Source organism: Chanodichthys erythropterus, chromosome 6 (genome assembly GCF_024489055.1).
Source record: "Chanodichthys erythropterus isolate Z2021 chromosome 6, ASM2448905v1, whole genome shotgun sequence".
Taxonomy (NCBI): Eukaryota; Metazoa; Chordata; class Actinopteri; order Cypriniformes; family Xenocyprididae; genus Chanodichthys; species Chanodichthys erythropterus.
In genome coordinates this window covers 32,123,716-32,138,595 of record NC_090226.1, presented here as the reverse complement: position 1 = coordinate 32,138,595, position 14,880 = coordinate 32,123,716, and the positions used below count along the sequence as shown (strand labels likewise).

The window sequence follows — 14,880 nt, the reverse complement described above, 5'->3', positions numbered from 1 at the left end:
TATACTGTTTGTTAGCTGCTTTGCACACATTTCTGTCACTGCAATTACTTCAAGCAATTAAATAAACAAGTAACAAAAGGGCTGGAGCCAAGACAGTGATAGGAAATGTTTTTATTTAGGGGTTATAAGTCATTAGTGTGGGCATTTTCCATTATAAATAAAACATCAGGCCTCACGGGTCGATATCAAACAACACGTGATATGTTGAAAATGCAAATGACTGATAAATCAATTACAATGGAATAAGAGTATTATAATGACATGCTAGTTCTACCAAGGTAATTGGGGAAAATACATAATATTTTTAATTATTAATGGTTAAATGTTAATATCAATTTACTTGTACTGTTGTATAAATGCTGAACATTTATTTAATAGATTATTTGAAGGACAATAGGACAATATTCCTATCAAGCAGTTTGCAGTGGGTGCTTATATTTACATTCCCTATAATAAATGAAGATACTCCTGCCCTATTATCCACATTACTGTTAGGTACAGGGTGAGTGTACTTCGGTTCTTGTTAGAGAGTGAATTAGTTTGGGTTTCTAAAGACTTCACTTTTAATTCTGTATGTTTTTTCTTCTTCTTGCATGTCGGCGTAGTTGGTTATGAGCGAGTTAGTCTTGTATTGTTTTAATTTAATGTAAGTAAACACTTTTTGAATCACATCGCATTGCCTTTTGCACTGCACTTAAAGTATATTTTTAATAGTTAGTGTTACAACTTCTTGATTGACACCTGGGGTCGTAACAAATACTGAAGGGAAGAAAGCTAGAAGCTAGCCATTGACAGGAAATATCTGCAACTTGTTTTTATGACGACATACACAACATACAGTACTCTGAAATTATGCTGCAATAAGTTGAGGCATGTTACATATGACATTTTTGTTAATACAGTACAATGAGGCCCTCATTGTTTATATTATATTCTCTTGTTGAGAGATTGTACAGACTATGTAATAGGCCTTTAAGCGGGAGCGGGCGGCTTTCACACCACCCGTCCCAGCAGGAGTGGACGGCTCTCTGCAGTGGATCTCTGGCTCAGAAGGTTCCACAGCATTAAAGACACTGAGCTTCTTCCAGAACCGAAACTGTTGCTGCTATTATCTTCCCTCAGTGGATGGTACTCCTTAAACCGCCTGCGTGAAAACATACTTCAAAGGTTACTGTCATTTGGCATTATTTCATTTTAATTAGGCAGCATACAATAAATTCTTAATATATATTTTGATTAAATTAATATTGGCGTCTTACTTGTATGTAAAAGCAATGGCCCCCACAGCACAAATAAGAACCAGGACTCCCAGTATTGCTCCAGCCGTATTCCTTGATGAATTTGTGTCTACGGTTTTAAGAAGAAAAGTTGTGCACAAAGAGTAGTGAGGTTCTAGGGCAGGTTCAGGAAAAGAAATGTTTATTATGCTTTGAATTTATGTGACACTTGCCTATAGCCACACTGAGCATTGCACTGGTTACAGCCAAGCTGACGTCATTGGTCAGAGACACGTTGATACAGAAGGTGCCAGAGTTGTTGAAAAACTGTCGCAGCACCATCTGACACTCGGGTGTTGGCGTCACATCATTACACTGCAGGCTCTGAACAGGACTTGTGCAGTCAGCGTCAGACACCACGGTGCACACTTGACTAGGAAGGCTGAAAAGCAAATATAACAAAAATAATGACCAGTCATCATTATTACCCATTTAAAGTAACTGTGAAATCAAAATGGTCAATTCTTATTGTTTTATGAATATTGCAGGATTTAGTATAAATTATTCATGCAGATATTTTGTGCCCTCATAATCTTTAACCAAAATAACTTCCCATCCCTTTTGCAGCAACATCTCTTCTCTGATGATGTGTTTACTGGCGTGAGGGCGGGGCAACCTGTCACTCACATCAAATCCACCAATAGCAAACCAAAACCATCCAATCAATTCCCCATGAACAAAATCCCATCCTACATTTGTTCTTGTTTCAGAAGTAATTTCACTCGGCTCTACGTCACAATAGCCACAGCCATATCACCTTGCAGCCCAAGACTGGTTGCCCACTGAAGCTAAGCAGGATTGAGCCTGGTCTGTACATGGATGGGAGAGCTCCTGTGAAAACTGGGACCCTGTTTACACCTGGTATTAAGATGCGTTTTGGACGATTGGATCACAAGTAGATGAGGGAGACACATTTCTTGTTCACACCTGAAGTTTTAATCCTTTTTTTTCCACTTTCAACCACTTCAAATGGGGGGGGTCTATGGATGGGTAAATGTATGTTTTTTTCAGATCTTTTGATCTAATGGACAAAAAAAGTTCACACAATTTACATATAAATGTGACCGGAGATGACGGAAAAACATATGGAGAGCATCAGCTTTCGTTTCTGCTCTGACAGCTACAAGACCGGCCGTGTGAGTGTGTGTTAGAAATCAGGAATGATGAGACAACATTGTGCTTGGTATGTTTTTCATCTTCAAACCAAACTTGGGTCTTCAGCCGACAAAGTTTAATCCCATCTGGCTAGTGCGCTTATCATAATGTACGCATTGAACAATACAATGTAGTTGCATTTATACAACATATTGGGCCCTTTTTTTAATGAGCAACACAGTACATGGTCTGAAGCACATGGTGCAGGTGCACTTAGGGCGTGTCCGAATCCACTTTTGCTAGTTTAACAACGGAAAAAATGGTTGGTGCACAAGATGCATGGTTCAAAAGTGTTGTACCTATTCTTTTAATGAGTCATGGGTGTGTTTTGGGCGTAATGTGCAATAAACTCTCAATAAAGAGTCTCATCTCCCATTCCCTTTAAAAGCCAGGTGCGCTTGCACCATGGCAGATTGCTATTTACATAGTGGAATTTGCAAGCAGAAAGACTGAACACTTCTCCAGAGAGGAAACGGATCTGCTCGTACACGAGATTAAAGCGCTGTTATCCTTTTATTTTTAATATTTGGCATGTTTGTGTGCTGATGTGCATCCCTGTGTGTGTAATAGGCAGAGTGTGCGCGGGTTGTGCACACGCCTAAAGGCACATATTACTAACGCGCCCTTTAAATAACCAAAAAATACTGCGCCATTGACTTTAGACCAGGTTTTTGATGGTCAATGGTGCAGTCGTTTTCAGTTGCCTCGCAATAGCAACACGCCAACAATGCACCTGAACACACCTCGTTTTCAGACCAGCACACCCATGGGCGAACAGATGAGCGAGAGTGCATTTGCTATTTAAACGCAGGACGTGAAAATGATAACTGTGTTGGGCTGAAACAGAGACTGTAAAAAAAGATGGACGACGCAACGCCGCTTCCTTCCATTGTAATGAACTGAGGCCAAAATGGCTGACGATGGGCGCTGACATGTTATGCAAAAACGTCATAAAAAAAAAGGTTTGCAACCTGGGCATGCGCATAAGGTATCGTCCTTGGACGACTGTGTCATCATTCATGTATATTTTAAATAGACTATAAAAATTATACACAATAAAATAATAGTCTATTCTGTTTCTAGAGCAATAATATTTTTGAAACAGCAAATTCAGTAGATAAACTCAATATAATATGCCACTAGAAACAACTCTAAATCGTCAGAAACGGTCCTGCCATTTTAAATCAAGTTGAACTAACGTTACAGGAGATCGACTGCTGTAATTAGAGTAGGCTATCAGTTTTGTCCAGCTAATTATTATTTTATACCCATAAAAATAATAAGTAACTGCCAGATAACGATCACCTGCTTTTTCCCGACATGGTTAACACATTTAATGTTACAGAAAAAAAGTTCAGTGATCCGTCAGATCCTGTAGGTCAGTTAATACAGTTTACTGCTGAACAACTCATTTTGTTGGTGTTAAATAACAAAGAAATCGAAAACTAACAGTTAATACATCTTCAATCTCCCCTCGAAGCTCCGACAGTCCTCAGACAAGCTGTCAATCAACTTCGAATCATGACGTCACGCCCCGTTTTTATAGCATCAAATTGCTAGCTAAAATCTAAATCATCACAAAAACGAACAATTGAATATATATCAGCGTGATAACAACTACCTTAAATGACCAAAACCATCTTTCAGAAAGTTTTATTTGAAGCAGAATTTATTTTTAAGTTTTCACTGAAGTCTCATTCGACTGCATTGAGAGGGCGGGGTTTATGACCGGTACTGCATCCAGCCTCCAGGGGGCGATCAAAGAGCCCGCAGCTTCACTTTTCAGGACGTATGAGACACACACGGGCTGAAACTACCAAAAAAGCACTTGCGTCGTGCCTGGCGTCACATTGTGCCGGATGTATGATAGGACCCTATGTACGCCTACTGACCAATACGCATTAGGTCAGTAGGTGAAGAGTAGGCGGCCTTTTGTGTCTGTTCGAACGCATTCGACTACAAGCGTTGGAAGTCGCCGAAAGTTGACAAACTCAAAACATTTTAGACTGCATTTGCATCTGTATTTAGTGCCATCCACTTGTGATCCAATCAACCAAAATGCATCTTAATACTAGGTGTAAACACGGCTTAGATATCTTCTGGAAGAGGTGTTGGTGAGGCCAGCAGCAGCTCACCCTGTGGTCTTTGTGGGTCCTAACGCCCCAATGTTGTGAAAGGGACACTATACCATAACAAGCACCATCCATTGGATGAGATGTTAAACTGAGGTCCTCACTCTCTGTGGCCTTAAAAAAAACCCATAAAACTTCTCGTAAAGAGTAGGGGGTAACTCTGGTGTCCTGGCCACATTCCCTCCATTAGCCCTTATCAATCATGACCTCCTAATAATCCGCAAACATTGGATTGGCTCTATCACCTACAGCTGGTGTGTGGTGAGCACAGTGACGTCATTGTACTGTGGCTGCCATTGCATCATCCAGTTAAATGCTGCCCACTGGTGGTGGTTGAGGTGAGACTCTTCCTGATATGATTGTAAATTGCTTTGGATGTACAGTAGTACATAGTAAGTGCGATATAAAAGACTCATTCATTCAATAGTTAAGAAAAGTCTATCGCACTTCAGTTTCATGCCGACTTTGAGACTATTATAAAGCAGCTATGAACAGTCTATAAAAATAAATTACAGTGAATGAATATTTACCTTCCCTGACATGTGACTGTAAGATCCACAGCATTTTGCTCCAGCTCTGTGGCCATGATCACCACATTATTCACTTCCACAATCTCAACACTCTCTATTCCCTCTGATGGGGGAAAACATAAATGCAGAGAATATTAAACATTTGTAGACAGGCTGTTTTTGTGCTTTTGCACAGTTAGATTTAAATTTACACAACAGTCTAGACACTAAAGTTGAGGTAGAAGTAACTGCATGCTTCTTTTTATCAGTCATTTAAAGGTATCATCATAATACATGTGAAAACCTGTTTACCATTAGTACAGTGTTCATAGCATATTTGTATGCCACTTTTATCTTTTATCGTAGATAAGAGACACATTAGTGCAACAGTGTTTTAACATGGTCTTGATAATGCTACACAATTCTTGTTGTCATTATATGAGGTTCTGAGTGAAACACTTGACAGTTAAGCCAGGCCAGTGAAGCCCTGGGTATACTTTTTTATGTGTACACTCAGTCGAACGCATAGCCTTGCAAAGTATATTTCATTTGACTCGTACCAAGTACACAGGCATTCGTTTTGAGCAATGTCTCGCCCATGTAAACATCTTTGTATTCTTTCCTGCTAGAGTTATACAAATGAGGGTACTTTCTAACCTCTTTGCACAATGTGTCATCTATATAGGCCTTCATTGTAGCTGTAGCTTGCATGTGTTCCGCGTCTGTTCTGTTTATGCAAGCTTTCTTCGCCTACTTGTGAATTGACGCCCCCAGGGCATGGTTGCCACCTTATGGATAAACTAATTACTGCACAATATTAAATGTATAAATTACGCGCGGTTACAAAAATCTGGTGTGGTGAGAAATCGACTCCCCCCAGGAATCGGGTCGCCTTTAGGACCCCGAGCGATCCCATTGGTTCAACTGACCTTTAATGGGTAGCATTTTTAGCGCCTGATTACAATTCCAGCAAAATTACATTATGATTTATATCTTTTAAAATGTGTTATAATGACCATTAATGTCTTTTAAATTTCATGGTTCATATACTAGTATATAACTGAAGCTACAGGTTGTGAAATCAAGCATCTCTCATTCTTACTGGTTTTCATTTTTAGTTAGCTTATGTACCCGATTAGCCTACTAGTTTAGCTTATATTATATTAGGTATGTTTTTTGCTTCCAATATAGTTCCCAATGTTTGTGTGTACTTAGCATTACAACTAATTTATTAAAATGTATTATAGTATTATTATACACTATACCACATTGCTATTATTGTGTGAAATTAATATTAAATTACCTTTTACAGAACATAGTGTGTTGCAACAATCCTTATCCTTATAAAAAATACATTGTTAGGCATGTGTTTCCAGTTTGTTTTATTATGCAATACATAGGCATTTATTTTATATTTCAAGCATGTTGTGTGTGCACTTAATGTAATAAACACCATACAATAGTTAAGTAGGTTAAAATTAGTCAAGAAGACATTGCAATAAAAACTTTTGATCAGGCATTACAGCCTAGGTCTTAAAGGAGACCCAATTCCTGGGGGGAACTCAATTTCTCATGACCTTCGGTGCTCGTACAGTACGTGCATACTCTTCTGATGACGAAATTCGTGTCACGTGCACTATACGCTCGCATACGCTTAAAAAGTGAAATATACTTTGAGCTTAATGCTGAAGTGAAGCAAAGTTCAAGTTGGCTGAAATTTAAAGATCAACAAGAGACTTTTGTATAGATTTTTTGTTTCCTCTCTGGGAACAATGATGCCCAAAAGATTAATTTTCAAGTGTAATAGTATTGTTTAGTGATTATAAAAAAAAGTACTCACGGATAACTGTAAGAGTTGTAGACAAGGAGCCATAACGATAAATCACACAGTTTGTTTCTGCTGGCATTTCTGGTGCTTGCCGCTTTGCAATGACTAGAGTTGCCTGTGTTGCTTCAGTTCCCGCCACCAGTTCAGCTTCTAATTCACTCACTGCTGCCTCAGGTATGCTAGTTACATCTGCAATTAAAGCACCAATGGAAATAGATTAAATACACAACTTAATTAACTGGCTATGGACTTCTTTTTTAAAGTTATGTTCATCGATATAAAGTGTTTCACCAGTGATGGCTTCGGTTGCCTCGCTGACTCCAGCAGCGGCTGCATTAACTGCCTCTATGTCTTCTGCTGCAGGTATAACAGATGCTACGACATCAGCGGCCACTGCCTCAGGGGTGATGATGACGATTGTTGCATCATCAGCCACTGTTTCTATGACTGTCTGGACAGAGGTCGTGTCAACTACAGCAGCAGGGGGTTCTGGGAGAACTGTGGCTGCCAGATTGATGTCAGCCACAGGAAGTTCTGTCGCAGGTTGAGCCTCAATAGCTGCAGATGTGGCGACCATAACTGCAGCGGTGCTGTCAGCTTCAGCCACAGCTGTGTCTACAGCAACCTCCTGAGCAGCAGCATCTAATTCTGCTGCTGTGTCAGTTGCTGCCACTGCCAAATCGTTGGCAGCTACAGTGACAGCCGCTGCAACTCCTTCCTCTGCCGCTGGCATGACATCAACAGACTGAGGAGAAACACTCAGCACAATGCTTTCCACTGATGTAGCTTCATCTGATAAAAGGGAAAAGGCACCAACGGATGAATACTTTGGATGTAAATGGGAATTCCATTCTAAAATCTCTTCAAAACACTTTTTGGACTAAGACTTGTCCATGAAATGACATGAAATATACCTGTGAGAGGAACAGGAGGAACAACAGTGGCAGCTGGAGTTGGACTGACCTGACAACCATTTGAGATGGCTGCCATCAAAACCACCTGAGGCCTGAAGGAACCGGTTGTAAGGTATGTGTGGGTAACGGTCGTTTCTCGAGAGATGAGAGTTCCACTATTGTCACCGAAATCCCAGTTGAAGCTGATGTCTGATCCACTGAGATACTGGCTCGGGTCATGCAAATTAATGCTAAAGGAGACAGCTCTGTTCTGGATAAAGCTTTGGTCACTCTGGTTGATGTCACCAACCTGGGATAATGTCATTGCGAAAGGGATCTGGTCTAGAGAAGAGGAGGAAATATCATTAGGTGCTTGCATTGGTTGCATTGACTACTCTCCAGTTCAGTCCTAGGCAGTGTCTTAAAGGGTTAGTTAACTCAAAAATGAAATTTCTGTCATTAGTTACTCACCCTCATGTTGTTCCAAACCTGTAAGACCTTCATTCATCTTCAGAACACAAATTAAGACATTTTTGATGCAATCCAAGTTTTTTTCTCCCATAGAAAGCAACGAAATAACCACATTGAAGGTCCAGAGAAGTAGTAAAGACATCGATAAAATAGTCAACATGACTACAGTGGTTCAACCTTAACTTTATGAAGTGACGAGAATACTTTTTGTGTACACAAAACGTCTTTATTCAACAATTTCCTCTCTACCCTGTCATTCTCCTACGCAGTTTACGTTGAAGACACATTGCATTCCGTCAGAACGCCGACTCTGGATTGGCAGGCTCCTGCATCAGCATCACATGCATGCGTCGTGCTGCTCACACGAACGCTGTCGGCCAATACTGATCCAGCGTTCAGACGTAGACACGGAACTTGTTTTGTTTTTGCACACAAAAAGTATTCTAGTCTCTTCATAACATTAAGGTTGAACCACTGCAGTCACATGGACTATTTTAACGATGTCTTTACTACTTTTCTGGACCTTCAGTGTGGTAATTTCATTGCTTTCTATGGGAGATAAAAAAAAAAAACCTCTTGGATTTCATCAAAAATATCTACGACATGAGGGTGAACTAATGCTTCAACGCCATGAACTACCTTAACTTACTACAATGTCTGGTGAACAAACTAGGCTTAATGTTTTTAAGGACACAGATGATAAGAGGATCCCTACACTCTTAAAAGTAAAAGTTCTTTCTTGGGATCTGTGGTCCGATGAAAAACCTTCATGGAATTTTTCCATTCCACAAAAGGTTTTTTATAGTGGTAAAAGTTCTTTAGATTATTTAAATGTTCTCCACACAAAGAAAAAATGGTTCACTGAAAGGTTCTTTGGGAAACCAAAAATGGTTCTTCTATGGCATTGCTGCAAAAACAAAAACAAACAAACAAAACCTTTTGGAATCTTTATTTTTAAGAGTGTAGAAAAATGTGCAGTTTTCAAACTACTCACCAGTGATGGAGAACTGGGTAGATGAATAACCAAGGGGAATGAACTTGTCTTTGCCACGGCAGTGATAAATTACCACTTCCATGTTATAAGAACCAAGAGGCACATTGTCTGTTTCAATAGTCAGTAGAGAGGAGGGACCATCAGCCACCTGCCAATATTTTCCTAAAAGAGAGAAACAATGAAAAGAGTAACTAAAAAATTATCAACCAATAATCAACCAACCAAGCTACCTCTAAAGTCAAAGAGAAATGATTTAAATTAAATGGTTGATAAGAAGCCCCTAATTCTCTAAAGTCTTCATAATGGTTTGTTGATCCCACTTGCATACATTAATCTGTCTCTCCACTATGTTTGTATGTTTCTATATATGAGACTAGAATAAGACTAGAATAAGACTACAGGTTTAAACATGCTCTTACCCAACGTCTTCCATACATAGATGAAACGGGGCTTTTTGGTAGAGATCTTAGTGAAGGGTGTCCTGTCAGGAAAGACACCTGTCCATTCTTGAGGGATGTTGGACTCAGGGTATACAGTCTGGCCCATAGTATATGATGTTCCTAAAAGACAAATTTAATTCATTTTAGGTGTAGATAATATCCATTTTCAAGAATCACATGGCAGCACTTTATTTACAGGCAATAACAAGTGCTGTATACATAAAAAACACATTTTTCTTTACATAAAATATACATAACATACAAAAACAATATTTGTTTGTAAATACATTACAAAACTTTGATCAATGGTGGTGCATGATTAAAATATTATATAATGTAAATATAGTAGTCAACATCTGAAGTGGATCAAAACCTTTCATCAAAGTTGTCCTAAAACCTTCTTCTTAGGACAACTTTAATTAACTTTTTTGATCCACTTCAAATGTTGACTACTGTATATCGTATTAAAGAAGGTTGGATAACTAACCATTAATGGTACAGTTTCTCGCCCACACCACCTGTCCATCAGGAAGTACTGTCTGGTTCTGAGGGAAACCAACATCAATGTTGAAAGTGGCTTTGGCTCCTGTCAGCGTTGGAGAATCACTTCTGACTTCAAATGTCACCTCTCCGCCTATGACAAAAGAAGGTTTTCCAGACAGTTTAAAAGAAAGGTAGTAGGTTTAGCATTTCTTCTTATAGAAAGTAAAAAATATCAATAAATAATTTCCACTTAGCATATCCTAATTTATTCATATGCAAACATGGTGTAAAAAGAATAGTTTTATATCATTTGAAACTGCTACGGCATGAAGATGCATGGGCGTTATTTTCGTGTTATGTTTAAAACCTACACCATTCACACGGTAATACACAATGATGTGGACATTCAAGAGGCTAAAACCAGGGCTGCCAAACCTCAGACTCACTCAATCGACGTACACTATATTTACAAAAGTATTGGGACACCCCTCCAAATCATTGAATTCAGGTGTTCCAATCACTTTCATGGCCACAGGTGTATAAAATCAAGCACCTAAGCATGCAGACTGCTTCTACAAACATTTGTGAAAGAATGGTTCGCTCTCAGGAGTTCAGTGAAGTCAAGCGTGGTACCGTGATAGTTTGCCACCTGTGCAATAAGTCCATTCCTGAAATTTCCTCACTACTAAATATTCCACGGTCAACTGTTAGTGGTATCATAACAAAGTGGAAGCAATTGGGAACAACAGCAACTCAGCCATGAAGTGGTAGGCCACGTAAAATCACAGAGCGGGGTCAGCGCATGCTGAGGCTCACAGTACGCAGAAGTCGCCAACTTTCTGCAGAGTCAATAGATACAGACCTCCAAACTTCATGTGGCCTTCAGATTAGCTCAAGAACAGTGTGTAGAGAGCTTCAAGGAATGGGTTTCCATGGCAGAGCAGCTGCATACAAGCCTTACATCAAGTGCAATGCAAAGCGACGGATGCAGTGGTCTAAAGCACTCCGCCACTGGACTCTAGAGCAGAGGAGACGAGTTCTCTGGAGTGACGAATCACACTTCTCTGTCTGGCAATCTGATGGACGAGTCTGGGTTTGGTGGTTGTCAGGAGAACGGTACTTGCCTGACTGCATTGTGCCGAGTATAAAGTTTGGTGAAGGGGGATTATGGTATGGGGTTGTTTTTCAGGGGTTGGGCTTGAACCCTTAGTTCCAGTGAAAGGAACTCTTAATGCTTCAGCATACCAAGACATTTTGGACAATTTCATGCTCCCAACTTTGTGGGAACAGTTTGGGTATGGCCCCTTCCTGTTCCAACATGACTGCGCACCAGTGCACAAAGCAAGGTCCATAAAGACATGGATGAGTGAGTTTGGTGTGGAGGAACTTGACTGCACCTGACCTCAACCCGACAGAACACCTTTGGGATGAATTAGAGCGGAGACTGAGCCAGGCTTTCTTATCCAACATCACTGCCTGACCTCACAAATACACTTCTAGAAGAATGGTCAAAAATTCCCATAAACACACTCCTAAACCTTGTGGAAAGCCTTCCCAGAAGAGTTGTTATAGCTGCAAAGGGTGGGCCAACTCCATATTAAACCCTACGGATTAAGTATGGGATGTCATTACAGATCATGTGCATGTAAAGGCAGGCATCCCAAAACTTTTGGCAATATAGTGTAGCTACGTTTACATGGACAACTTTTGTTTCAATTGGAATTAATTTATTACGATCGATAAGTCCAAACATAAGGACTACACGGATGCTAAATAAAGTGATAGTGACAAAGCGCTGACACACAAGACAGAGCAGGTTACTTTGATATGAAAGAAAGTCTCAGCTTTCAAATTGTCAATTTTATTACAAAATTCAATAATAGAATTACAATTTATTACAATAATTACAGTTTTAGCACTCTTTATTGTGGCATGGCAGATCGCTGTAGCGCCTGATTTCAAGTGGCTCGTAAACTGATCAGTCTTCCTCTTTATGACTAGTTATAGCACCAAATAAACATGAATGAACATCTGAAAGTATGTGGAAAGATACAGTACAGCTTACTGAAATGTATCATCTCTCATGTAATCGTTGAGTGTTTAAACCACAGAAAGACGTCTAGCTTGTAAACAATATGTAAAGCCAATCAATTACCATATACTGTAGCATGGTAGTTAGCTAAAAAAAAATGAACTCTAGAGAGGAGCATTTTGTTTATATTACAAAATTATTATATTTTTTTACTCCTGTAATTAAAAAATATAAGATTATTGTAAAACAGTATTATATTAACTGTATAAGAATGAGTTGTTAATTTTAACCTTTAATAATAATACCAGCTGACAGATTTCCCTGTTTGTTTACAGCATTAGTTGAGAGTGATTTGTTTCCTTGAGAAAAATTAACATGTAGGCCCTACTGTACCTGATATTTAGTCAAATGAATCTATACTGAATCAAGATGAGAATCGAACTGCAAGCATATGAATCAAATCAAACCCCTTGGGACTTCAGTGAATCATTAGAGACTCGCTCTGACCAAATCATTTGAATCAGTGAGTTGTTGACTCAGATGAAGCACAGATAGGCTACTTGAAAAATGCATTTAAGTAGGCTACAGTAATGAAGTAAAAAAAACTTTGTTACCATCCACCACAACTGCTTTAACATATTTCTAAAATGCGTGCAAATCACTGACTGAGCAATAAACCTAAATGAAGGGTGAATTAAGTTGTGTATGTGCTCAAATACCTTTCCAACAATCTCTGTATCTGGGATCTCCATCCCTCCAGACTGGATACATTTTGGAATTCCATGATCGATAATGTGCAAAGCGAGTTCTGGATTCTAGAAGAATGATGGAAAGAAATAGTGATTTCTTTGTTCAAAATCACACAGGTCTTCTTTTAAACCCGTTCATGGGGCAACTCTAGTTTTCGTGATTTCTCATTCTCCTAACAGGCCTGATTATTAGAAATCATTAGATGTGCGCAGTGCACCTTTATTTAATTCCCGTATACTTCAACTTTATAGCAGCCCTACAAACACTACAATTGATGCATATTAAGTAAATACATAAATATAAATGAGATCTAGATATGATGGAATTGATATTTCAGAAGTTTATTTTTCTTTAAATAGGCATAAGTTCATAAGTAAGTAAATAATGTAGTTCAGTTGCTTAAGGTTGGCTTAAGTTCATAAGGGACTGAAGAGGAAAGGTCGAAGATGAAAAAGCATGAGAATGTGAGGGTTGGCAAATAGAGTCACACGACCTCTACAATCCCATTCAATCCTTTTCATGTGACTTTCAGCTGAGGGTACCAGTGTAATCCCCACTGCTGGGATAAGATCCCGCTGAGCTCTGACGTTACATTTATCACGTTGTATGTGTGTGGGTGTCTAAATGTACGTTTAGCTGAACGTGTAAGCAATTATATGCGTTTTATGACTCATTTCTTGCCTTTACATTTTATTCATTTGGAAGATGTTTTTATCCAAATCAATATATTTTTAGCATAAAAAATTCACTCCAAAATTGCTAGTAAATTTCACAAACGGTTACAAAGAAAAGGCAAGGTAAACATTGAATAAAACATGAAACAATGATTCTTCAGTAGTTGCTGTATAAAGTGTTTAAGATTGATCATTTGCATTTCTACATCCCTCTTTCAGTGTCAGACTATGATAAATTGCCTTGTAGCAATTGGTTGAAATAAAAATGTTAATAAATCGAATTGGTTTGAACAGAGAACTGGAAAAGGATCTAACTCAAATAGGAAAAAAAAAAAAAAGAAAGATAAAAAAACAACAACTCTTGAGTGATTGTTTGATTAAAGGGATAGTTCACCCCAAAATGAAAATTCTGTCATCATTTACACACCCTCAAGTTGTTCCAAACCTGTAGAAATTTCTTTGTTCTGCTAAACACAAAGGAAGATATTTTGTAACCGGGCCGCTTTGGGGCACCATTGACTTCCATAGTAGGAAAAAAATACTATGGAAGTCATTGGTACCCCAGAACTCTTCAGTTCCCCACATTTTTCAAAATATCTTCCTTTGTGTTCAACAGAAAATAGAAATTTATACAAGTTTGCAACCTGAGGGTGAGTAAATGATGACAGAATCTTCATTTTTGGGTAAACCATTCCTTTAATGTATCTACAGTAGTCAACATTTGAAGTGGATCAAAACCTTCTTCTTAGGACAAAGTAGTTCTTATGACAACTTTGACGAACATTTTTGATCCAATTCGAATGTTGACTACTATATTTCATACTTTCAATTTTTGTCCATTCTGTGATTCCTATTAACATTTTCCATCTCATAACGTGTATTTAGTATATAAAGAACAGAAATACTCACGTGAAAGTGCTCCTGAGGAGAATGTCAGGATTAGAAAGATGAGAGGCGTCCACATGATCGCTGTATGCATTGATGTCTACAACACCACAGTCACTGATCCAGCTGTACTCTAGAGACCCATGAGGAGTCTTGCACATTCTTCAATACCAGCACCCAAAACCAAACCCCCAATGTATGACATCATAGACTTGTGAATAACAGGCTCCTCCCACACCCTGAAGAAGAATGTAGTTTAGGAACATTTTACAAATAAATCATTAAAATTAGTTTTGTGAGAAGTTTCTTCAAATGAATGATGAAGAAAAATGTAAAATTCAGCAGGGAGATGATTGC

The 14,880-nt window shown here is 38.8% G+C and overlaps 1 protein-coding gene across 1 annotated transcript; it reads right to left on the bottom strand.

The window, feature by feature from the left end:
- Positions 1–108: 108 nt before the first annotated feature.
- On the bottom strand, positions 109–14,637 carry pmela (premelanosome protein a). Its single transcript, XM_067387500.1, has 12 exons — positions 14,548–14,637; positions 12,934–13,029; positions 10,187–10,333; positions 9,679–9,819; positions 9,260–9,421; positions 7,816–8,136; positions 7,193–7,693; positions 6,914–7,090; positions 5,095–5,197; positions 1,451–1,659; positions 1,260–1,347; positions 109–1,144 (listed from the first exon to the last, which is right to left on the bottom strand). The coding sequence occupies exons 1-12, from the start codon at positions 14,615–14,617 to the stop codon at positions 994–996; spliced, it is 2,166 nt and encodes a 721-aa protein (XP_067243601.1). The 5' UTR covers positions 14,618–14,637; the 3' UTR covers positions 109–993.
- Between the last annotated feature and the right edge of the window lie 243 nt (positions 14,638–14,880).

What these genes read in the sequence shown, in the direction of transcription:
- pmela (XM_067387500.1), bottom strand. Translation starts at nt 14,617, where the DNA reads ATGCATACAGCGATCATGTGGACGCCTCTCATCTTTCTAATCCTGACA. An exon ending in ATACAGAGATTGTTGGAAAG is followed by an intron (nt 10,334 to 12,933) that starts GTATTTGAGCAC and finishes CTTTTGTCATAG; the next exon opens with GCGGAGAGGTGACATTTGAA. An exon ending in GAGAAACTGTACCATTAATG is followed by an intron (nt 9,820 to 10,186) that starts GTTAGTTATCCA and finishes TTTGTCTTTTAG; the next exon opens with GAACATCATATACTATGGGC.